The following is a 24891-nucleotide window of genomic DNA, read 5'->3' as shown; positions in this document are numbered from 1 at the left end:
TAGGGGCAGCTGGAGACGGCAGAGCGGACCGGAGGGAGACACCATGAGACCGGCAGGGAGGCGCAGGCCTCCGGGAGCAGAGCCACCCCTTCTTTCTGCTCCACACATCAGACATCTCGTCCTCCAGAGGAAGCAGAGGCTTCCCAGGCTGGCTGAGAGTGCACATTATCGGGCTCCTCTCCACCACCGCTAAGCACCGCTGAGCAAAACGTGCATTTGTGCAGGGGACGTGGAAACACGGACTCTCATGGAGAACAGGGGAGGGAAACGTGACCCTGCCAACACCTCATAACCTGGAAAGGGGGCCTGTCTAGTCTCTGTGAGAGCTGGAGTGTTAGGCGCAGATCCAGGAAGGCTGGTTCCTGTGGCTGCCCAGGCCCGAGGGACCGGGCCCAGGTGCCCAGGGCTGCCCTGACCCCCTGGAGCTACCACAGCCGCTGACTCCCACGCAGGGGGCTGGGACACTGTCAGCCGATGGCCAGAGCCCAGGTTCCTTTCTCAGCACCCAGACCTGAACGTCATCTGGAGACACAGGACACAGTGAAGAGCTCCCAGGGAGACGAAGAGGGCTGACAACCTGCAAATTCACTGCTCAGAAAATACTCCTCAGGCCAGGCTGCATCCCCAGGCCCAGAAAGATGCGTGGCGGAGTGGAGAGCGCACAGGAACACGCGTGATGGAGTGGAGAGCGCACGGGAACATGCATGACAGAGTGGAGAGCGCACGGGAACACGCGTGACAGAGTGGAGAGTGCACGGGAACATGCGTGACGGAGTGGAGAGCGCACAGGAACACGCGTGATGGAGTGGAGAGCGCACGGGAACATGCATGACAGAGTGGAGAGCGCACGGGAACACGCATGACAGAGTGGAGAGCCCACGGGAACATGTGTGACGGAGTGGAGAGCGCACAGCACACGGGAACACGCGTGGCAGAGTGGAGAGTGCACAGGAACACGCGTGACAGAGTGGAGAGCGCACAGGAACATGTGTGACGGAGTGGAGAGCGCACAGCACACGGGAACACGCGTGGCAGAGTGGAGAGTGCACAGGAACACGTGTGACAGAGTGGAGAGCGCACAGGAACATGCGTGACGGAGTGGAGAGCGCACGGGAACACGCGTGACGGAGTGGAGAGCGCACGGGAACATGCGTGACAGATGGAGAGCGCACAGGAACACACGTGACGGAGTGGAGAGCGCATGGGAACATGCGTGACAGATGGAGAGCGCACAGGAACACGCGTGACGGAGTGGAGAGCGCACGGGAACATGCGTGACGGAGTGGAGAGCGCACAGCACACGGGAACACGCGTGGCAGAGTGGAGAGTGCACAGGAACACGCGTGACAGAGTGGAGAGCGCACAGGAACATGCGTGACGGAGTGGAGAGCGCACGGGAACACGCGTGGCGGAGTGGAGAGCGCACAGGAACATGCGTGACGGAGTGGAGAGCGCACGGGAACACGCGTGACGGAGTGGAGAGCGCGCGGGAACATGCGTGGCAGAATGGAGAGTGGACGGGAACATGCGTGACAGAGTGGAGAGCGCACAGGAACACGCGTGGCAGAGTGGAGAGCGTACGGGAACATGCGTGACAGATGGAGAGCACACTGGAACATGTGTGACAGAGTGGAGAGCACACGGGAACACGCGTGACGGAGTGGAGAGCGCACGGGAACACACGTGACGGAGTGGAGAGCGCACGGGAACACGCGTGACGGAGTGGAGAGCGCACGGGAACACGCGTGACGGATGGAGAGCGCACGGGAACACGCATGACAGAGTGGAGAGCGCACGGGAACACGTGTGACGGAGTGGAGAGCGCACGGGAACATGCGTGACAGATGGAGAGCGCACAGGAACACGCGTGACGGAGTGGAGAGCACACGGGAACATGCGTGACGGATGGAGAGCGCACGGGAACACACGTGACGGAGTGGAGAGCGCACGGGAACATGCGTGACGGATGGAGAGCGCACGGGAACACACGTGACGGAGTGGAGAGCGCACAGGAACATGCGTGACAGATGGAGAGCGCACAGGAACACGCGTGATGGAGTGGAGAGCGCACGGGGACATGCGTGACAGATGGAGAGCGCACAGGAACACGCGTGACGGAGTGGAGAGCGCACGGGAACACGCGTGGAGTGGAGAGTGCACAGGACAGCCTGGCAGAGTGGAGAGCGCACAGGGCGGCCTGGCAGAGTGGAGAGCGCACAGGAACACGCGTGGCAGAGTGGAGAGTGCACAGGACAGCCTGGCAGAGTGGAGAGCGCACAGGACAGCCTGGCAGAGTGGAGAGCGCACAGGACAGCCTGGCAGAGTGGAGAGCACACGGGAACACGCGTGATGGAGTGGAGAGCGCACAGGACAGCCTGGCAGAGTGGAGAGTGCACAGGACAGCCTGGCAGAGTGGAGAGCGCACAGGACAGCCTGGCAGAGTGGAGAGCGCACAGGGTGGCGCGGCAGAGTGGAGAGCGTACAGGGCGGCGTGGCAGAGTGGAGAGCACACGGGAACACGCGTGGCAGAGTGGAGAGCACACGGGAACACGCGTGGCAGAGTGGAGAGCACACGGGAACACGCGTGGCAGAGTGGAGAGCACACGGGAACACGCGTGGCAGAGTGGAGAGCGCACAGGGCGGCGCGGCAGAGTGGAGAGCACACGGGAACACGCGTGGCAGAGTGGAGAGCGCACAGGGTGGCGTGGCGGTACCTTGGCCTCCCGGCGCCGGCTGTCCTCATCCTCCTCGTGCTCCACGACGCCCTGGCTCAGGTTGGTGTAGGTGGCCAGCTTGTTCAACAGTGAGGACACCATGGGGTTGCTGTCCATCTCCTCCTGTGTGCACAGAGTCAGTCTCAGCAGGCCCTCGGCAGATCGCTGCCAGCCCGCCCTCCCCGGCACGAGGGCCAGCGTGGCGCTGAGCCGAGGCCCCCCACACGCGTGTGGCCAGTCTGGAGTCAGGGGTGCGAGTGCCAGGCCACGGGGGCCCACAAAGCTGAAGCATCCCCACCTTCGGGGGCCTGTGGAACAGGACCCTGAGGTGCCAGGTGAATCAGACCACATGCCCTGCGGTCCTTGGACCCCTCCTCGTCAGGGCCGTGCCCGGCAGCCCTTGGACCCAGTCCTCCAAGGCCAGGCAGACAGGCTCCCATCACTCCAGGGACCATCTAGCCAAGGAGTCTTGATTTTTCCCCAGGAAAGTCACTGCCCTGCCCTTTCCTCTGAGAGAAAGTAAAATAAAATTACCTCAAACAGGGCCATGTTCTTCCCTTCAAAGTAGCTTTCTCTCTCCATCTCCACATTGTTGATGAACGGGCTGATCTCCCTGGGATTCCCATCTCCTGGGGGAAACAGATTTGGGGCAATTTTAGAGGAAAGTTATGTAGGGCAGGCACCGGGCTGGGCCGACCCACACCTGTGATCCCAGCTCAGAATGCTTGTGTGCTAATGCACTCTCCTGCTCACCCATCCATGCTAAAAAGGCAATGGTGCATCCCAGAATATGCACAATTTGTTTTAAAATGAAGAAGTCCTACCCTCACCTGCCCAACTGGGACCCCAGGCCAAGGAAGTCTCTCATGCAAATTGCACCGCTAGCCCTCTGCTCCTCAGTGCTGCATAACTGCACCGCTAGCCCTCTGCTCCTCACTGCTGCATAACTGCACCGCTAGCCCTCTGCTCCTCACTGCTGCACCGCTAGCCCTCTGCTCCTCACTGCTGCACCGCTAGCCCTCTGCTCCTCACTGCTGCACTGCTAGCCCTCTGCTCCTCACCGCTGCACCGCTAGCCCTCTGCTCCTCAGTGCTGCATAACTGCACCGCTAGCCCTCTGCTCCTCACTGCTGCATAACTGCAGCTAGCCCTCTGCTCCTCACTGCTGCATAACTGCACCGCTAGCCCTCTGCTCCTCACTGCTGCACCGCTAGCCCTCTGCTCCTCACTGCTGCACCGCTAGCCCTCTGCTCCTCACTGCTGCACCGCTAGCCCTCTGCTCCTCACTGCTGCACCGCTAGCCCTCTGCTCCTCACTGCTGCACCGCTAGCCCTCTGCTCCTCACTGCTGCACCGCTAGCCCTCTGCTCCTCACTGCTGCACTGCTAGCCCTCTGCTCCTCACTGCTGCATAACTGCACCGCTAGCCCTCTGCTCCTCACTGCTGCACCGCTGCACCACTAGTCCTCTGCTCCCTCACTGATTCTGGAAGGATACAGAAAGGAGTCTCTGTTTTTCTCCCTGGAGACACAGGAGATCCTAGTCCAGAGACACAGGAGATCCTAGCCCAGAGACACAGGAGATCCTAGCTCAGAGGCACAGGAGATCCTAGCTCAGAGACACAGGAGATCCTAGCCCAGAGACACAGGAGATCTTAGTCCAGAGACACAGGAGATCTTAGTCCAGAGACACAGGGGACCCTAGCCAGAGACACAGGAGATCCTAGCCAGAGACACAGGAGATCCTAGCCCAGAGACACAGGAGATCCTAGCCCAGAGACACAGGAGATCCTAGTCCAGAGACACAGGAGATCCTAGCCAGAGACACAGGAGATCCTAGCCCAGAGACACAGGAGATCCTAACCCAGAGACACAGGAGATCCTAGTCCAGAGACAGACACAGGAGATCCTAGTTCAGAGACACAGGAGATCCTAGCCCAGAGACACAGGAGATCTTAGTCCAGAGACACAGGAGATCTTAGTCCAGAGACACAGGGGACCCTAGCCAGAGACACAGGAGATCCTAGCCAGAGACACAGGAGATCCTAGCCCAGAGACACAGGAGATCCTAGCCCAGAGACACAGGAGATCCTAGTCCAGAGACAGACACAGGAGATCCTAGCTCAGAGACACAGGAGATCCTAGTTCAGAGACACAGGAGATCCTAGCCCAGAGACACAGGAGATCCTAGTCCAGAGACACAGGAGATCTTAGTCCAGAGACACAGGGGACCCTAGCCAGAGACACAGGAGATCCTAGCCAGAGACACAGGAGATCCTAGCCCAGAGACACAGGAGATCCTAGCCCAGAGACACAGGAGATCCTAGTCCAGAGACAGACACAGGAGATCCTAGTTCAGAGACACAGGAGATCCTAGCGCAGAGACACAGGAGATCCTAGCCAGAGACACAAGAGATCCTAGCCAGAGACACAGGGGACCCTAGCCAGAGACACAGGAGATCCTCACCCAAAGACACAGAAGATACTAGCTCGGACTTCCCTGCTTCAGTTAACCCCCATGGGAAAGGTGTTTGATTCTGGGAACTCAAACTAGGGCAGATCACAGCACACCTTCCCCATGGTCCCCTGGTTCCACCAAATGGTACTGGGTGTCACATCTCTAGAGACTTAGGCCTCAGCACCGCAACCTTGGGAGAGGGCTGTGCTCTCTCTGGCAAGAACAGAGAAGGCAGGCACCGCTGTGGGGCAGAGTTGGGGGAGTGCAGGAAGCAGGGAGGCGGGGTAGGGCAGGGCAGATCAGAAACAGCTTGGCAAGCAGAGGCACCACGGAGGGCGAGGCGGCTTCCAGTTCCTTTCTGGCTGCAAGTGGGCAAAGGTTCTAGCCCCACAGGCCCCGGGCACAGGCCTGGATGTCCATCTGCCACAGGACAGCAGTGCCTGCTCAGCTGCACAGCTAGCACGGGGCGTTCTGGGAAGTGAGCTCCAGGACCCAAGGCACGTGCCAGGTCTGCCGGAGGAAGAAGCCTGAGCTGCCCCTTCCTCCACAACTCTTTCCTCAGCAGAACCCCTTCAGTGTCAACTCAAGAGCTCATTCGTCCCGACAAACCCAGGAATGCCAGCAGAAGTCAGAGACAAGTCCAGAAATGCCTGAGGCAACACGGGCAGTGGGTCCCCTGGCACAGGCCCACCAAACCCTGCAGAGCTGGGCTGGGGGCAGGAGCTGGGGGTTGAACTTCAGGCTTCACCCTAGCCAGGAAATGTTCAACCTCTAGAGCCACACCCCCAGCCCCAGGAAAGTCGTTCTTCAGTCTGTTTTGACTTTAAATTTGTACACCTTGAATGGGGTGTGTACACCTGAAGGGGCTCAGGTCCCACTAACAGATGAGTTTTCCTGATGCTAAAGTGGACAATGTCAAAAACAAAACAACCCCCCCCCCCCCCAGGTCTGCACAGGGACATCCCTCCCTCCTGGCTAAGCTCCCGCCCAGATCTGTTACCTAGGTAACTGGCAGACCTGGAAGCAGTCACCTTCCCCTCCTGCTAGGTCACATCCTGGGCCACTTCTGGTCACATGCCTCCCATCTGACCTTAGGAGGGTCCCAGACCCTGAGGTCATGTCCAGATCCAGTGTGGCCACACCTTTCCCCGACCTGGCCACACCTTTTCCTGTTTAAGGCCTAACCCAGGGCCAGCCGCATGGAGTGCCCACCTGGCCTGGTCCCAGCAGGGCTACTGAATAAACCTACCCCTTACCTGAATACCACATGCGTGGTGCTGTTCTTACTTGGCAACCTCTTTTTATAAACCTAACATAAGTGGTATTTAATATACCTTACACCCCTCTCTCCCCCAGCCAGGATCTGAGGTCTGCAGCCAGCCCAGACAGCTCATCTGAGAGACTCTGGTCTCCAATTAACCAGGAAAATGCCTGAAATGGAGATATGGCTCAAGCATCAGTCTAGAGCCGATATAGCGAAGCAAGAGAATGAGGCTCTGAGCTCCAGCCCCAATGGGCATGAAAAATAAATAGCACATAAAGCAGGCACTCGATCCGCCGACAGGCTCCACCCACCCTGGGGAGAGGGCACACAGCACAGCCAGCCATTCGGTTCTGAGATACGGATGCCCATCTGGTCCTCACCACCACCTTGGAGTCTTAATAGACGGGGCCTCTTCACCCAGTTCCAAGAACTACAGGTTTGTCAAGGGTCCTTAAGCTCCAGGAAAGACTGGCTCCAGGGAATTCTTGCCCTTGATTGCCCCAGACATTCCCTCCAGATAACCTTTAACTAGATTGCTTTTGTAGGATTAGTTCCTCATACCAATCCTCGAGTGGTTTTTGACTTTAGATGCTTCCCACTCACTCTTTTTTTTTTTTTTGGGTCCGGTCATGGGGCCTGAACTCTGGGCCTGGGCACTGTCCCTCAGCTCTTCAGCTCAAGGCTAGCACTCTACCACTTGAGCCACAGCGCCACTTCCGGCTTTTTTCTTTTTGCTTATGTGGTGCTGAGAAATCGAACCCAGGGCCTCATGCATGCAAGGCAAGTGCTCTACCACTGAGCCACCTTTCCAGCCCCCCACTAACCCTTTATGGGCTGCTGAGTTCTTTGGGCCGGGAACTAGAGTGTGGCACTGATGGCATTCCAAAGAACACTTCTTGGACCTAAGCTTCGGAGGTTCAAATTCCCCAAATCCTGATGGAATGTGCTGGCCTTACCGGTGGCCCCTGCCTGCCCACAGCACAGCTGCCTGCTCTGCCTGCGCTGCCTGCTCACAGCACAGCGGCCTGCTCACAGCACAGCACAGCACAGCTACCTGCTCTGCCTGCTCTGCCTGCGCTGCCTGCTCACAGCACAGCGGCCTGCTCACAGCACAGCGGCCTGCTCACAGCACAGCTACCTGCTCTGCCTGCTCTGCCTGCGCTGCCTGCTCACAGCACAGCTACCTGCTCACAGCACAGCTGCCTGCTCTGCCTGCTCACAGCACAGCTGCCTGCTCTGCCTGCTCACAGCACAGCTGCCTGCTCTGCCTGCTCACAGCACAGCTGCCTGCTCTGCCTGCGCACAGCACAGCTGCCTGCTCTGCCTGCGCTGCCTGCTCTGCCTGCTCTGCCTGCTCTGCCTGCGCTGCCTGCTCTGCCTGCTCTGCCTGCTCTGCCTGCGCACAGCACAGCTGCCTGCTCTGCCTGCTCTGCCTGCGCACAGCACAGCTGCCTGCTCTGCCTGCGCACAGCACAGCTGCCTGCTCTGCCTGCTCACAGCACAGCTGCCTGCTCACAGCACAGCTGCCTGCTCACAGCACAGCTGCCTGCTCACAGCACAGCTACCTGCTCTGCCTGCTCACAGCACAGCTGCCTGCTCTGCCTGCGCACAGCACAGCTGCCTGCTCTGCCTGCTCACAGCACAGCTGCCTGCTCTGCCTGCTCTGCCTGCGCACAGCACAGCTGCCTGCTCTGCCTGCGCACAGCACAGCTGCCTGCTCTGCCTGCTCTGCCTGCTCTGCCTGCTCACAGCACAGCTGCCTGCTCACAGCACAGCTGCCTGCTCTGCCTGCTCACAGCACAGCTGCCTGCGCTGCCTGCTCACAGCACAGCTGCCTGCTCACAGCACAGCTGCCTGCGCTGCCTGCTCACAGCACAGCTGCCTGCTCACAGCACAGCTGCCTGCTCACAGCACAGCTGCCTGCTCACAGCACAGCTGCCTGCTCACAGCACAGCTACCTGCTCTGCCTGCTCACAGCACAGCTGCCTGCTCTGCCTGCGCACAGCACAGCTGCCTGCTCTGCCTGCTCACAGCACAGCTGCCTGCTCTGCCTGCTCTGCCTGCGCACAGCACAGCTGCCTGCTCTGCCTGCGCACAGCACAGCTGCCTGCTCTGCCTGCTCTGCCTGCTCTGCCTGCTCACAGCACAGCTGCCTGCTCACAGCACAGCTGCCTGCTCTGCCTGCTCACAGCACAGCTGCCTGCGCTGCCTGCTCACAGCACAGCTGCCTGCGCTGCCTGCTCACAGCACAGCTGCCTGCTCACAGCACAGCTGCCTGCTCACAGCACAGCTGCCTGCTCACAGCACAGCTGCCTGCTCTGCCTGCTCACAGCACAGCTGCCTGCTCTGCCTGCTCACAGCACAGCTGCCTGCTCTGCCTGCTCTGCCTGCTCACAGCACAGCTGCCTGCTCACAGCACAGCTGCCTGCTCACAGCACAGCTGCCTGCTCACAGCACAGCTACCTGCTCTGCCTGCTCACAGCACAGCTGCCTGCTCTGCCTGCTCACAGCACAGCGGCCTGCTCTGCCTGCTCACAGCACAGCTGCCTGCTCTGCCTGCTCTGCCTGCGCACAGCACAGCTGCCTGCTCTGCCTGCGCACAGCACAGCTGCCTGCTCTGCCTGCTCTGCCTGCTCTGCCTGCTCACAGCACAGCTGCCTGCTCACAGCACAGCTGCCTGCTCTGCCTGCTCACAGCACAGCTGCCTGCGCTGCCTGCTCTGCCTGCTCTGCCTGCTCACAGCACAGCTGCCTGCTCACAGCACAGCTGCCTGCTCTGCCTGCTCACAGCACAGCTGCCTGCTCTGCCTGCGCACAGCACAGCTGCCTGCTCTGCCTGCTCACAGCACAGCTGCCTGCTCTGCCTGCTCTGCCTGCGCACAGCACAGCTGCCTGCTCTGCCTGCGCACAGCACAGCTGCCTGCTCTGCCTGCTCACAGCACAGCTGCCTGCTCTGCCTGCTCTGCCTGCGCACAGCACAGCTGCCTGCTCTGCCTGCCCACAGCACAAGCTGCTCGCGGACGCCAGGGACTCCAGGTGCCTGAACTCCAGGAGCTGACGCACTTCCCTGGTCCTTGGCCTCTTCTGTCCTCAGCAGATGTCTGACCCAGGCTTTGGTCATGACCTTCATAATCAAGGCCATCGGGCCAGTGCACAAAGGAATACAAAGCACAGCCCTGAATTCGATATGAGCCACTCCTAGGTCCCAATAACGTGGTGCCCAATTACGTGTTCAAAACACAAGTGGAGAGAAAGAAGTCCATGAGCCCAAAGCCGAGAAGTGGCCAAGCTCTAACCAGCACTTCCCTCCCGAGACCGAGCAAGACAGCTCACCCTCAGAGACAGAGACCCCACCAAGGCCCCCATGCCCATTGGCAGGTCACACTGCCCTGGGGACAGACAGACTGAACAGAGCTGCAGGCTGGAGGGGCCAAGGGCGGCAGACAACACGGAACCCCTGCTTCCTTCCTGTGGGCTGCACAAGAGGCTACGGGGAACCCTGGGAACTTTTTATGTCGATTCCGAGTTACCTATTCCCTCCTGCAGAGGTACTGAAAATAAAATGCTCATCCCTAGGAAATGTGCCTAGAAAAGGTCTTGAAATTACTACATACCTACAAACAGGGCGACACGTGTGTGGAGACACAGTAGAGAGGCACGGTGTGAGGTCTGCACAGGGACATCCCCCCCCTCCTGGCTAAGCTCCCGCCCAGGTCTGTTACCTAGGTAACGGGCAGACGGGGAAGCAGTCACCTTCCCCTCCTGCTAGGTCATATCCTAGGTCACCTCTGGTCACATGCCTCCCATCTGACCTTAGGAGGGTCCCAGGAGCTGAGGTCACGTCCAGGTCCAGTGTGGCCTCACCTTTCCCCATGGCCACACCTCTTCCTGTCCCTGGCCTAGCTAAGCCCTGGCCAGGGGTGGGTCGCCCTCTTTCTTTTCAGCCAAGCCGCTCCTCCATGCACGGTGGGGGGCAGCAGTTCGGTAAATAAACTTCTCCTGCCTGAATAGCAGCATATGGTGTTCTCTTTATCGGCTACCTAATGAAACCTACCTATTTAATACACCTTCCATGAGGGAGACAGGAGATGGAGGAATCAGGGAGGAGGCCCAGGGCAAAGGTGGGAAACTAAAGCAAATGAACACTCAAATTCACACGCCTGTAGTTTTCCAGTCTGAAGTCAAATCAAATTCACCTTTAAGGAAGAAATACAAAGACGATGGCCTTCTTGAAAATGTCGGCTGCAAATCCCAGGTGCTCTGGAGACAAGGCCTCCAAGGTCTGTCTCAAGCTCTCTACTTCTGAGCCAGCCACTCAGCACCCGTCTGTCCCAGTGGCCAGGTACACAGAGATCAGCGGTTCCAAGATGAAAACTAGAGACTAAAGCGCTAGCCAGCCACACGTGAGGCCACACCTCAGCCCCAGGGCTGGCTGTAGGTCATCAGCTCTAAACTAAGGTCATCGAGGACTAGCTGGCGGCCCAGCTGCCCAAGGGAGGGGACAGACACAGGGTTTCAGATTCTCCCCTTGAAGCCAACCCCTACTTACGACCTTGGACAAAGTCACCCCTCCCGGAGAGCCAACACAAGGGATGAGGAAAGGCCAGCCAGCCCACCAGCCTGGGGCCACGAGTCACCCGCTGGGTGACTGAACACAGTTAGGACCTTAACAGCCTGTGGACAGCCAGCTCAACACTGGCCCTCCACCTTTACAACTCACAAGATGACAAAGAACCAAAGCCCAGAGCGGCCCCACAAGCTGCCTGCCGAAAGGAGAAAACAACACAAGAAAAGGCTTATCCGGGCATTCATTTCTGTACCGAAAGACCATAAAGCTGGAAATCTGGCCAGGCTCAGGCTTAGGAGGCCTGGTGGGGGAGAGAGAGCCTTGCTCAGGAGAGCAAGCAGAAACACAGGCAAGCACAGAAACCAACCACAACAGAAATCACAGCACAAAGACACCACCAGAACTTTCCTATACAACCCACAAGCCTTTACTCTTGTCCTCAGATGGCCAGCTCCAGTCCTTTAAAAAGAAGATGCTTCTCTGTTGACAAAAGTCACCTGGTCACCACGAAAGCGATGTGAAGGTAGGTCTCTCCCAAAGCAAGAGGAGAGGCCTTCCCACGGGTCCCCATGGAGCTGGAGAGCAGAGGAAATGCCCACCAACAACCGCCAGCCAGCCCGAGGGGCGTTCAAGTGACATCCTGGAGTCAAGAAATGCTTAATTAAAAACAAAGGCCTCCATCTGAGCAATTCTCCTGCATTTCTAGCAGCTCGGAAACTCTTGCAAGCTGTTTTCTTCACTACCTGGAGGATTCATGGTTTTAAGATCTCCCCTGGTTACTTTTAAATCTAAATACACTCAAGTTTCAGTTTATGTTTCCTGAGACACCGTGTTACAATTAAAGTCTGCACTGGAGACATACTGATTTAAGCACACACATGTACGTGTACATGTGTGCGTGCGCGCACACACACACACACACACACACACACACACACCTGTGCACACATGAACACGTCTCAGGAACACCAGGCCTGGGCTGCTCCCTGCCCGTCCAAGCCGTCCCACACACAGAGGCTCTCCCTGGAGGCCAGCATGAGCTCGGAGTGCGTCCACATGCAGGACTGGCCCTACACACCCCATCTGAATTCATGTCACCCCGCGGGACCAGCCCGGGCCCCGGGCAGCGCAGGTGTGCTCCCGCGGAGACCCACTGGGTTCCGGGACAAAGGTGCTCACCTATAGTGGCGTCCCCAGATTCCCCATCCCCGTCCGTCTGCATATTCATGGTGACTGGAAGGATCCAAGGATAATCCTGGGAAGAGTGCAGGCTGGGTGTGCTGGCAGGGAGGCTGGGTGGACCACCAGCAGGGCCCTCCCAGCACGGGTCGTCCCGGGTGCCACCGCCTAGCCGGCAGCCCCTGCGGTGCTGGGCATTGGCCGGGGTGGCTTCTGCCAGCCAAACAAAGCAGAGGGATGGAGAGATAAGGAAGAACGGTGACCTGGATCAGGTGTCTACCGCCAAGCACTTAAACACAGCCACACGGCTGACAGGCAGAGCAGGAGCCCGCTGCCTTCCGGCTCCCGGAGAGAGCCAGCCCTCCCCAGCCAGCGAGGGTGTGTGATGGACAGGCTGGTGTCCACCGAGGGTCAGAAGTTTAATCGCAGTCTGGCTAGCAGATCATCATAGCCCAACATCCCCTTCTGATGCACCTTCACATTTAAGGACTAACAATACTCAACCTGCCACACTGACAAACACACTTTTGAAACCCTGATCCCTTCTACATGACACAGGAAATGATCTGCCACTGGCTACAAGCACGATTACAAGGGCTGACGTGGAATTCACAGCTCAGGCGGAGCCCACAGCCCCCAAAAGTTGATATGTGCTAAAATTCTGAACCAAGAGTAGAGCCGTGGACAGCCCTCCGGAAGGCTGGGAGAGGCCAGTCCCAGGGGGCCTAGCAACACTGCCTTCTGCTTCACATCGTGATAGTTCTGGGTGCTTCTGTCCCTGAGAAATGGTAACGAACAACCTTCAGCCAGTAAAACCCACAACAGAACAGAGAGGCAGCCTCTTTCGTGTCCGTGGTGACAGGAGGCTGAGGGCCGTCTGGGTCACATCCCTGCTTCCCAGAGCACCCGGTGCCAGGGTCTAGGGTCCTCAGGACAGAGGACCGAGAGAGCGGAGGGGTTCCGGTGGACCCGAGGGAGGAGGTTGTCCAGGCCTTCCACCAAGGGGCGCGAGTGTCAACCACCCTGACCTTTGGCCTTGGAAGGGCGAAGCCTTGTTTGGGGGACCTGGCAAGAAAGCTGCTGCCAGGTAGATTCTGATCCCCACCGACTGGAGGCTGGCTGGAGGCCCTGGGAGAGGCTGCTGGCCGCGCCCACACCTCACACAGCCACTTCCTGCAGTGAAGTCCCGCACAGCCTCTAAATGCATATTTAATGGTCTCCAGGTAACGTGAGCAGCAGCAGCCCCTGGCAGGCCCGGCCGGCCCCAGGGCACCGGCAGCCCCGGCAGCCCCGGCAGCCGGCAGTGCTGGGGTAGCCGGCTGTGTCTAGGCAAAGCCTGCCTCCCAACCTGGTGCCCGGAAATGGCGCATCAGAGCAGAAACCAGAGTCTGCACTAGCTACCACGCAGGCAGAGCACAACTGTCTGTTTCCTGCGACACGTGTTCTAAACAGAGACAGCAGAGGCTGGCTGTACTACAGGTGGCCGGGAGGGGCTGGGAGAGACGCTGCCGAGGCCCCCACCCAGGGCATGGTATGTGTGTGGCCTGACCGGAGCCACACGACCGGCACTTTCTCTGGGGTCCTTCCCAAACAAGAGGCCCAGCCCAACCAGAGGCGAGGTCGGGGCTTCAAGGGGCGCTAGGGAAAATGAGGAGAGCTCAGGAGCCAAGGCCCCCGACTCCCTGCGCTGGGCAGGGCCCCGCAGCCCCGCCGCCTCTCACCAGACGCTACACGCGGTACATTTCCACCCCTAGCCACGCAGGGGGTGGTTACACAGGTCCAGCCACTCTAAAACCCCTGCAGGCCGCAGGCCCCTTGCATCACACAGGAAGCCCCTGCTACCACGTCTTCTGGCCACCCTGAGCAGCCAGAGCTTCATGGACGCCGCCTGGGCCAGGAAAGGGCCTTGGCGGCGGCGGCCACCACTTCTCTCCCTCGCTGAGAAAGCCTGGCAGCTTTGTGAACACAGTGCCCCGGCCAGTCTGCCCTCAGAGGCACGCCACACCAGGTGCTCCTGGTAGAACCAAACCATGTGGTCAGTGGGCCGGCCCTGCCCACAGCCCTGGCTGTAAGAACCCCTGGGCAGCACACACGTGCAGGCTGCTGTGTGAGGCCCTGACCTTTGACACAGGACATCTCGGGCATGGGGGCCACAGGAGGTACTTCAGCCCGAGAGCCGACTGGTAAAAACCTTGCCATCATTTCCCACTTCTGCATCTTGCAAGGAACACAATCCCAAGGGAGCAAGGGGCAGACATTCACACGCACTCCAACAGCGGTGAGCTGTGGGCTTGTGCCCCGCCCGCCAAGGCCCCCGTGCATCTCCACGCACACAGCCACGGCCAACAGGCTCCATCTGAGACCCCCCACGGGCAAGCTCCGCAGGCCCACTGTGCTGAGGTCATCAGATGCACCCCCTACCAAGGCTCAGAGACCTCAACCGCCAGCCCTGGAGGTACAGACACCATCCCCACTCTTGTCAGCAGACAGTATACAAAGGCCAGTCCCTCCTACAGGCAGCAGCCTTCTCCAGGCCGGTCCCAGGGAAGGAGGGCTGTGATGATGCGGGCATCAGCCAGAGGGACGGTGACACCCCCGGCAGAGAGCCACAGACAAGCAGTAGGCGTGGACAGAACTCAGAGGGTCACCCTGCCCGGGCTCTACCTGGACACCACATCAGATCCCTAAGCCCTGGTCTCAGGAAGGGAACTGCCCTTCCCAAGACAGCATCTTGGTGGGGAGAATGTGGGCCAACCAGAAAAGCCCCGGGCCTTCTCTGGGGCCGCAGGACCTCAGCAAGCCTCCAAGCACAGCGCCCACCGCAGGCCACGGCCGGCAGTGCCCCCGCCCTTCCTCCTGGCCCACCACCGCGCTCTCTGAATTGCTCCAGGAAGGAGCAGAGACTTCCCGTGGCTCCCACAACCCCACTCAGCTGTGCAGGCAGGCCGGGGACGCTGGGCTTGGTGTCCAGCAGCATCGGCTTCTTTCTGTCACCAACTGTGGCTATCACCACCCATTCGGTAACATGGGAAGGAATCATGGCCACAGAGAAGCCATGTATGCGTGGACGCTCACGGCCTGGGGGACCAGCAGCTTAGCTGGCGGGAGGTGCAGCTACTGGGCACCACAGCAGAACAGAACCCCACCTGGAAGCTCAAGGAGCCACACCCGGCCTCCCTGGGCAGCTCAGCAGCCCCACAAGCACACCCCACCCCCCACCCCCACGCCTCTTCCTGTGAACTGTTAAGTGCCAAAGAAGCATCTGTCAGATACAGGATGCCAAAATTCCACACTGTCCTCCTTCCTATCCTTTGCCCTCTATGCGTTCATGCAGCCTGGCAAACACAGACCAGCGGACACAGCATGGAGCATGGCACCCTGGTGCAGGGGGGGGGGGGGGGAAGGTCTGCAGCGCCAAGGCCTGGCCTGAGTGCGCCCGGGCTCCCAACAGCGAGTTGCTAGCTGAAACAGTAGCACATTCTAAGCCAAAAACAGAAGAAATAATGAGAATCAACCACCCACAACCTCTCTGGCCTAAGAGGGCCACTGTGCAGCTGGCATTTTCTTTTTCTTTTTTTGCCAGTCCTGGGGCTTGAACTCAGGGCCTGGACACTGTTCCTGCGTTTCTTTTGCTCAAGGCTAGCGCTCTACCACTTGAGCCACAGCGCTACTTGTTTTTTTCTGTGTGTGTGGTACTTAGGACTGGAACCCAGGGCTTTATGCAGGCTAGCAAGCACTCTACCTCTAATCCACATTCCCACCTCACATCTGGCCTTTTCTACCAAGCATTCTCTTCTCAAGCAAGTGCACTTGGTCAGGGCCGACCTGGGCTTCTGCCTTGGGTTTCCAGGAGAAAGACGGAGAGCATGCTTGTCCCACGGGTCGGGGCCACACAACCAGCCTGCTCTCCCCGTCCTGACAGTGAGATCAGTGCAGCAGCCCTGACTGAGGTCTGTGCTGTGGTCCTCTCGAAGGTCAGGGGGTCTCTGTGCTGTGGTCCTCTCGAAAGTCACGGGGTCTCTGTGCTGTGGTCCTCTCGAAGGTCAGGGGGTCTCTGTGCTGTGGGCATCTCTAAAGTCACGGGGTCTCTGTGCTGTGGGCATCTCTAAAGTCACAGGGTCTCTGTGTTGTGGGCATCTCTAAAGTCACGGGGTCTCTGTGCTGTGGGCATCTCTAAAGTCACAGGGTCTCTGTGCTGTGGGCATCTCTAAAGTCACGGGGTCTCTGTGCTGTGGGCATCTCTTTAGTCACGGGTAAGGGGATCTCTCCTTTGAACTCATGCTTCCCAGCCCAGGCTTTCCTCCACCCAATCACCATCCTTTACTTCAAACGGGTGTGCAAAGTCACCTGGGAGGCACCATCCCAGACAGACAGGGCCCGTGAGGTAGAGTACTACACCCGATGACAGCAGCCCTCCAGGAGCAGGTCCCCTAGGGCCAGGCAGACAGACCCAGCTCCCCTTCCTGAGCGCAGGCAGGGATCCAGCCATGTGAGTGGGCCGAGGCCACACACAGACGATGCTCTAGAGCATCCACCCAGCCTGCCAGTCCTCCCTCCAGCCTGCCGGTCCTCCCTCCAGCCTGCCAGTCCTCCCTCCAGCCCTGCCATCCAGGGAGCTATTCTCTTGGGAAACACAGAAAGGATCCACAGACTGGATGAGCAAAGGCCTCCCTCCAGACAGAGGAGGAATGCTCTACTGTCTCTTCACAGGACCAGCCCAACCCCACAAGGAGGACCAGCCCAACCCCACAGGGAGGACCAGCCCAACCCCACAGGGAGGACCAGCCCATCCCCACAGGGAGGACCAGCCCATCCCCACAGGGAGGACCAGCCCAACCCCACAGGGAGGACCAGCCCATCCCCACAGGGAGGATCAGCCCATCCCCACAGGGAGGATCAGCCCAACCCCACAGGGAGGACCAGCCCAACCCAACAGGGAGGACCAGCCTATCCCCACAGGGAGGACCACAGCCCGCCCCACAGGGAGGACCAGCCCAACCCCACAGGGAGGACCAGCCCAACCCAACAGGGAGGACCAGCCCATCCCCACAGGGAGGACTAGCCCAACCCCACAGGGAGGACCAGCCCAACCCCACAGGGAGAACCAGCCCACCTTCACAGGGAGGACCAGCCTAACCCAACAGGGAGGACCAGCCCAACCCAACAGGGAGGACCAGCCCAACCCAACAGGGAGGACCAGCCTATCCCCACAGGGAGGACCACAGCCCACCCCACAGGGAGGACCAGCCCAACCCCACAGGGAGGACCAGCCCATCCCCACAGGGAGGACCAGCCCATCCCCACAGGGAGGACCAGCCCATCCCCACAGGGAGGATCAGCCCATCCCCACAGGGAGGACCAGCCCAACCCCACAGGGAGGACCAGCCTATCCCCACAGGGAGGACCAGCCCACCTTCACAGGGAGGACCAGCCCAACCACACAGGGAGGACCAGCCCAACCCCACAGGGAGGACCAGCCCACCTTCACAGGGAGGACCAGCTTATCCCCACAGGGAGGACCAGCCCACCTTCACAGGGAGGACCAGCCTAGCTCCACAGTGCCCCAGGACCCCACCTTGCACGACTCAAAAGGAGCTCAGGACAGTCTGGGAAAATACATCCTCTAGGTGCATGTCTAATCTGATACTCCTACCAGCCCAGAAGTCCAGAGAGGCTCTGGAGATAAACAGCTCACTGCCCACCAGGCTGCTCTGCAGAAAGTCCCAGCATGGTCAGACATCACACGGCATACGCCTGAGTGTACAGACACCACAGCACACACAGCTACACAAATCTGCAGTCTGTGCACCAGCATATGTACTGCTCATGCATGCTCCCAGAATCATACATGTGCATGTGTTTACCCACTCATGACATGCAGCAGTCGGAAGCACCGGATGCAGCATATGCTCACGTGTAGACACCACAGCACACACTCATGTACACACAAATCTGCACATGTGTGTGCACACACCTGTGTGTTCATTCACTCAGGGCATGCAGTGGCCACCCATGCTCGTGTACACAGACACAACACACACAGCACCCACACATGTACACACAAATGTGCACGTCCGTATACGTGCATGTGTACGCATTGCTCACAGATGTTCTTAGAATCACGCATATACACATGTGCTCATTCACTCATGACATGCAGCTATCAGAAACACATGCTCATGTGTACCTCACATACCACACACAGCAAACACTCATGTACATCAGATACCACAACATACATCCATGCACATGCATATTCATGCACATACATGCCATACACTGCTCCCACATGTTCTCAGACACGCCACGCATATTCATGCACACAGAAGACACACACACTCATGTGTAGATACATATACATTGGCACATGTGTACACACTCACCCATGTACAACATTCAGATACACGCATGATTAATCTACTCAGCAGCACACGCACTTGTGCAAAGCCCCGGGGGCTGTGGCCTCAGACCACACCGTCAGGTGGGCCCTGGCGCCCAGGAACACAGTGCTGTGAGCTGCGTTGGCAGCCGCCGGTGATCTGGAGCTTGCTGTCGACAGGACATGACCCCTCTGGTGACCTCACTCCTGACGCCCTGTCACAAGGCTGGTGCTGGTCCTGGTCCAGCCTCTCTCTTCCTCAAAGCCCGGAGCAGTGTCAGAGCTGGGGGCGGCAAAGGAGGGGCTGTGAGCAGGTCCCAAACAGCCAGGCTCCTGGGCCCAGGCCTGCCACCAGCACCGCCAGCCAGGCACCGGTGAGGCCTCCCAGGGGCGGCTCCTGTTTCAGCTGTCTGGGCTGCGGTCAAGACCCTCCACTAAATGGAAAAGACACTTTCCCTGCTCTGATTTCCTGCTCACTCAATCCTCCCCAGTGACCTCCAGGCGCTCCCGGCCGGCCGGCGCCACTGCCCCGCGGCCAGGCGGCCAGACGCCAAGCCCACCTTTGTGATGGCCCAGTTCCTGGTGAGAGAGCCGAGGCACGGAGACACCCACCGGCCTCGCCCTCCTGCCCACAGGAATGCCTCGTCCTGAGCTGGACAGACATCTCGAGAGGGGCTCGGGCAGCTCTGGACAGGGGCAGCCCCGGGACCGGGCACGCTGCCCACGCACACGGTACGTGGGTCTGAGGCTGGGGGCAGCACTGAGAGCTCAGGGAAGCAAAAGTAATCCTCACTGTGCAGACCCAGGCACAGCTGCTCCTTCAGGGCCCCGCGAGCCACCCACAAGGTGCCGTGGGGAGGGGTTAGGACAAAGAAAACACACCAGGAAGGAAACAGCAGTGCCAGTCCTCCCGCCCAGCTCCACCCCACCACTTCCTTAAAACAAAACTGGCCAGGAAGGAGGAAGCAACCCAGGCCAGGCCGGGCCAGAAAGCCGCCTTGCTTCTCTCACACGTCCAAGGAAGCCCCAAGACCTCAGGGGCAGCAGCACAGGCCTGCTCGCCACCCCTCACCACAGGGACACCTGGACCCGCTGCTACCAGCAACCCTGTGAAAGGCCTGCAGGAAGTGGACACAGGCTGGCGGGTCAGAGCGGCAGCGCAGCCCCGCCCGGGCCCAGGTGCCAAGCGGAAGGGCTAGCTACACCTGCAGCCCCCACCGCTCCTAGTCCTCCTTTGCAGACAGGGAGCCACACGCTCAGCGCTCCGCTCGCAGAGGCCGGCTCTGGTAGTGTCCACAGCTGCTTCCATGGCCCAGGCACTACTGCCCAGAGACCGTCTATCTGGAGAGCCATCCCCAGGCCCCACTGGTCACGGAGCTGCCCCAGACTGACTCCCATCCCAGCCACCAGCCCACACGGGCAGCTGTCAGAGCCCCATGCAGCCACTGCCACGGGCCAAGGTTAATACTTAACTCCCAGCCTCACACTTTGCCCTCAGGGCTTGGCCTCAAAGGGTGGCACTCCCACTGCAGGGGTGTTAGTCTGCACCAGGAGGGTACAGCCCACCCCTCTACAGTCTCCAGGGCAGAGGCCCTGGCCAGATGCCTCAGGCCACCCCGTGCCAGGAGCCTGGGCCTTCCTGGGAGTCCACAGCTAGGTCCTGCCGTCAATGGAGCGCAGAAGCCCAGTGTCCAGCAGGTCTAGTACCCGACAAAGCAACTTGGCTCCCTGGTCCACCTCTCTGCCAGGCGGTGGGAAGGGGTGGACATGGCCAAGAAACCAGCTGAGGTCTGAGGTTTCCCCACGCCGCAGCAGACAGGCAGAGGTGGTAGCCCAGGGCCCTGCATGGCTTGGGTGCGGTCAGGCAGAGCCTCCCTCACCAGGAAGCCCCTTCTCAGACGCCCCCCAGGCCACCCCAAAGTCCAGTCTCCCACACAAGGTGTCAGGGAAATGAGCTCCCTTCCCATCGCTTAGCACGCTCCTACGCTCCCTTCCTGGGCAGCACTCCACCCACATAGTAAAGGCGGTAAATAATCAACCTCCACCCCCTGACCTTGGGATGCCACTCCTCTGGGGCAGCTGCCACCATAGAAGGCAACAAGAGTCCCTGAGGGTGAGCTTCAGGTCTGGGCAGCTGCAGGACCCTTATCTGCTATTTGGACAGAGCCATCCATCCTAGTCCACCATGATGAAGCCCCTGGCCCGCACGTCCACACCGGGGTCTCCACCTCCTAGCCCCTTCCAGCCCTCCTAGACCTCCTAGGTTACATAGGTCACCCCAGACAATAGCCAGTGCTTCTTCTCACTCCTGCCTTGTGAGAAGGGGTCTGGCCGGCCCCTTTCCCGGGTATAAACCTTTCTTTGCTCTCGGTACCTGGATGTCTGCGTGGTTCTCTGGCAAAGTCTAAAACTCTAACACAGGGGGCAATGATTCACAGTCCGCCCGGGTCTGGAAGGCTGAAGGGCAAGGTTGTGCTTGAGGCCATGTGCATGTGGGGCTCCTCAGCCTGGTCTAATGCCCAGAGCAGTTCTCAAGCCACGCACACACCATCACCAGTGGACCGGGACCACAGGTAACCACAGGCCCATACTCTGCGCAGAGAGATGTGTTACGTGCTAAGGACACACAGCACTGCGGCACTCCACACTGCCTTGTGAAGACCCCCATACACACACATACGTGTTCCTGCTAAGGAGTCATCCTCCCATCAGAGAGCAGCTGAAGAGGGTCTGGGAGCCCTGCCCTTCCGGAGCACCCCTCGGCGGGCGCTCCGCCATGGCCTGTGCACTTGATCCTCCAGCTCCCCAGGCAGGAGCCAGGCCCTCTGCACAGAACTGCCCTGAGTCACTAGCCAAGGCCGGCGTACCTTCAAACCACGCCCCAACGCCCCTCTCCTGCGCTCAGCAGCACAGACACACCGACCTTCCCCGCCCCCTTCCCCAGCACGCCCTGAGAAGCTAAGCCACAACAGAGGACCTTTCTAGCTAGTGACGGCCGTGGTGACCAGTGCCAGCAGACCCAGACCTGTCTGGACCCACACTGGGGCCTCGCTGACCGTGCCTGACCCTCACAGTGGCCACCTTGTGGCCCTTCTTTGAGCAGCAACAGCCCTCCACCTACTCACAGCTCAGACCCCCAACCAGGATGACACAGAGAACAGGCCTCAGGAGCCTTCCAGAAGGAACCAGGGGATGCACTGCCAGGGAAGTCCTCTCACTGATGAGGCTCCACCCAAGGCCACAGCAGGACGGGCGGCCCGAAGCCACTGCTGGACAGCCGCTGTCCCACATTCGGCCCCCTGACCCTGTGATGGACCGATCCCTCTAAGCCCACAGCACAGGTGTGCACGCACAGAGGACCGTGGGTTTCCACAGCTATCTCCCCCTGGTTATCCTGTGCTTCCCTAGGTTGTTCATTTCTTTTGCTGTGGCCTGCTCAGTGTACATCCTTTCTTTCCTTTGGGTTGTTTTATTTTCGCTTTTGTGCCAGTATGTGTGCTTGAACTCAGGGCCTCGAGACCTCACTTGATTATTTGTGCCCAAGGCTGGTGCCTTTCCACTTGAGCCACAGCTCCATTTCTCTTTCCTTTATTTTGTTCTCCAGTACTGGGGATGAAACCCAGGGTTCCTAGGCAAGTGGCCAGCACTGAGCAGCCCCTCCAGCGGCTCTGGTAAGAAGAATTTAGTGCACAGAACATATTCTGTAACCCGCCCTGGACCACACACACTACACATGATGCTCTCCGTAAATGACTCCCAAACCCTCAAGCCCTGCTTTCCAAGACTCTTGACAAACAGAGCTGGGGTCCCTGCCTGGCCTCGGTGTATGACGCGTCCCTTCCTAACCCTGTGGAGAGCAGTTGTCACAGCCTGTCCTTGATCAGGACAGACTCTGGAAGCCTTATGTTCCAACGACTTTCCTGACTCCCACATTCCGGTGGGACCCTAAGGCTGGCTGAGGAGCAGCATGCCACAGCCCTAAAGGCAGTCACAACGGTGGCTAGCACTGACCAGCACCCCACAAGTACACGGATGTCTAGGACTGTCTCAGTGAGTAAGTATGTCAGGTCTACAGATGGAGGCAGGTAGCGCCCCCACCCCCAGCCCCACACACAACCCACCACAGAGCACAAGAGAGCAGGAAAGGGATCCAAAACAGGACCAGCAACCAGTCCAGGAGGAGGTGTTTCCTCAAAGCCATCACGGACCCAGGATCGGCAGCAGGAGGGCGGTTCAAGAGTGAGGGCCCTGCAGTAAACCTGGGACAGTGTGGACAGGGACAGGCAAGCCTGTGGCCTGGCTGGGGAGAGGAGACCGCCCGTCAGTCCAGAAGGATCAGTTCCATACCAACTCTGAAAACATCCCCACCCAGAATCCTCCCCACTTCTAGAGGAATCTCACAATAAACCGAACGCAGGAAATGTTCTGTTCCGTACAAGTGTGATGGGGTGTGGTCCCTGTTCTGGGGCAAGACCCAGGATCCTTCCAGAACAAGGCCATACAGTGAAGGCCCCCAGGGCCATGAGCATGTGTAAACCAAGAGCTAAAACTGAGGAAAGAGCAGGGTATTGGTGGTACACAGGCCCTGTCTCAAAACCAAAGGACTCGCACGGCAAGTCCTGAAGGTAACGTGACCCCACTGTAAGGGGGAAGTGCGGAAGCAGGGGCGCGGTGCGGGCAGCCCACACAATCAACTACTTCTCGTCTGGGAGGGAGTCGGCACCCCCACGGGGCGGAGGGCCCCGTAAACATACGCACTCCACCCGGGTGAAGCGGGGCCTTCAAATTCATGGTTCCAACACCAGCACTGGCCGCCTGTGCACTGCAGCGGGGCAGGTCAACGTTAAGACTCAAAGGCCAGACCGCACTGTGGCCCTAGAACCCCTCGCCTTCCCATCATCTACCTCCTCAGAACAGGCTACGCGGCTGGCAGCCAGGGGCTGCTGGCTTCTTCCAGCCCTAGCGGTCACAGGTTCAGAAGGCCGCTTCCAGGCCCTGGGTGCACCCCACCCTCCAAGTTCCACTGCTCTGCAGGTTGGGGTGCCTAGCAAACCCGCTTCCCAATAACCTGGTCCTCTTACTCACACCCGCCACACCTCATGAGGAGAACCTGGCCCCTCCGGCCATTCCTCACGAGGTCTCCCAAGCTCACTTCTCCCAGGAGGCCTGCCTCTGAGGAGACTCCATGCTACTGGTCAGGCTCCACCGGGCTTGTGAGCACACCCGTGCCTGGGCCCCAGCAGCAGGCCCTTGAACAGGGCTCCAACGTCCCTCCTGCTCCAGCAGGGCCCCATCCCAAAGCTACCGATGGGGTCATAGGCGTCTGTGTGTGCCAACGGAGTCCCTGTCAGGACACAACCAATACTTCAAGACCACAGAACTGTCACTGAAAGCACAGTACCAGAGTTCCCCAAACTCTATGACACGCAGGGTGTGGAGCCCAGCCAATGCCCCCCCCCAGGGAGTCCCACCTGAACATGGCCCAAGGTCACAAGTTCAAAGCCCACCCTGTGCTCCTCACAGGCTCTGCACAAGGTCCACACCAGTCTGTGCGGTGACACTGGTGGAAGCCTTCCCTCAGACCTCACTTCCGCACAGCTCACAAGGGACAATAGAATAAGAGAGAAGTCACTTCTGGCTAAACACAATCCACACTCAAATGTGTCTGGGTATCCAGGAAGTGTCTGTGGGAACCTCCGTTCCTGCGTGGGGGGGTGGCACATTTTGACACTGCCAGACTCTATCAGAGCCACTCCAATGAGACACAAGCTGTCCTTGTACACAGAGGTGGAAAGCCGCTAAGGGAAGTGGGTGGGGCCCTGACCACGTCTGGCCTGGCGTGTCACAGAGTTCCCAGTAAGTAGGGAGCTCAGGGGAAGTGCCTGGCCTTGCTTGCCTCTGAAGCCGGGCATAGGACCTGATGCTTTCCTTCCAAGCCCAGGGCAGGGAGCCGGGAACTCCAATGAGGCCGAGAGCAAGGAGCGGCACACACACCGGCCACACTGGCCCCTCACCTCCTCAGCACCCCACCAATGCCCAGCGTCTGCAGAGAACCAGGCCCAGAGATGAAGCAACGGGCCTCAAGGTCACCTGAAAGTCGCTGCCAGGAGGCTGGGGTTGGGAACTGGGATGGAGATTCTCCACAGAAGGTCAAAGTGTGAGACGCAGAGCCCAGGAACAAAACTGGCAAGGACTCTGCCAACCAGGCTGGGGCAGCTAGCACCATGCAGGCAGGCAACTGTCCTGGTTGCTCTATGATCCCAGGAGGGCACTTGTCCCAGCCAGCAGAGGGAGACGAGGGATGCCAGCTCAGATGGGACAGTAGCAGAGCTCAG

General features: G+C 59.4%; 1 protein-coding gene across 3 annotated transcripts in view; it reads right to left on the bottom strand.

The window, feature by feature from the left end:
• Slc12a7 (solute carrier family 12 member 7) overlaps nt 1–24891 on the bottom strand; it is a 128362-nt gene that overhangs the window by 56648 nt on the left and 46823 nt on the right. For all 3 annotated transcript variants that reach the window (XM_042695176.1, XM_042695177.1, XM_042695178.1), the window contains exons 2-3: nt 3249–3343; nt 2715–2837 (exon numbers count right to left, since the gene is read on the bottom strand). In XM_042695176.1, the coding sequence (XP_042551110.1) occupies nt 2715–2837; nt 3249–3343 (218 nt within the window). The remainder of the gene's footprint in view (nt 1–2714; nt 2838–3248; nt 3344–24891) is intronic.

Source organism: Dipodomys spectabilis, unplaced genomic scaffold, assembly GCF_019054845.1.
Source record: "Dipodomys spectabilis isolate Male_0828 unplaced genomic scaffold, ASM1905484v1 ptg000179l, whole genome shotgun sequence".
Taxonomy (NCBI): Eukaryota; Metazoa; Chordata; class Mammalia; order Rodentia; family Heteromyidae; genus Dipodomys; species Dipodomys spectabilis.
This window is presented reverse-complemented; position numbering and strand designations above follow the sequence as displayed.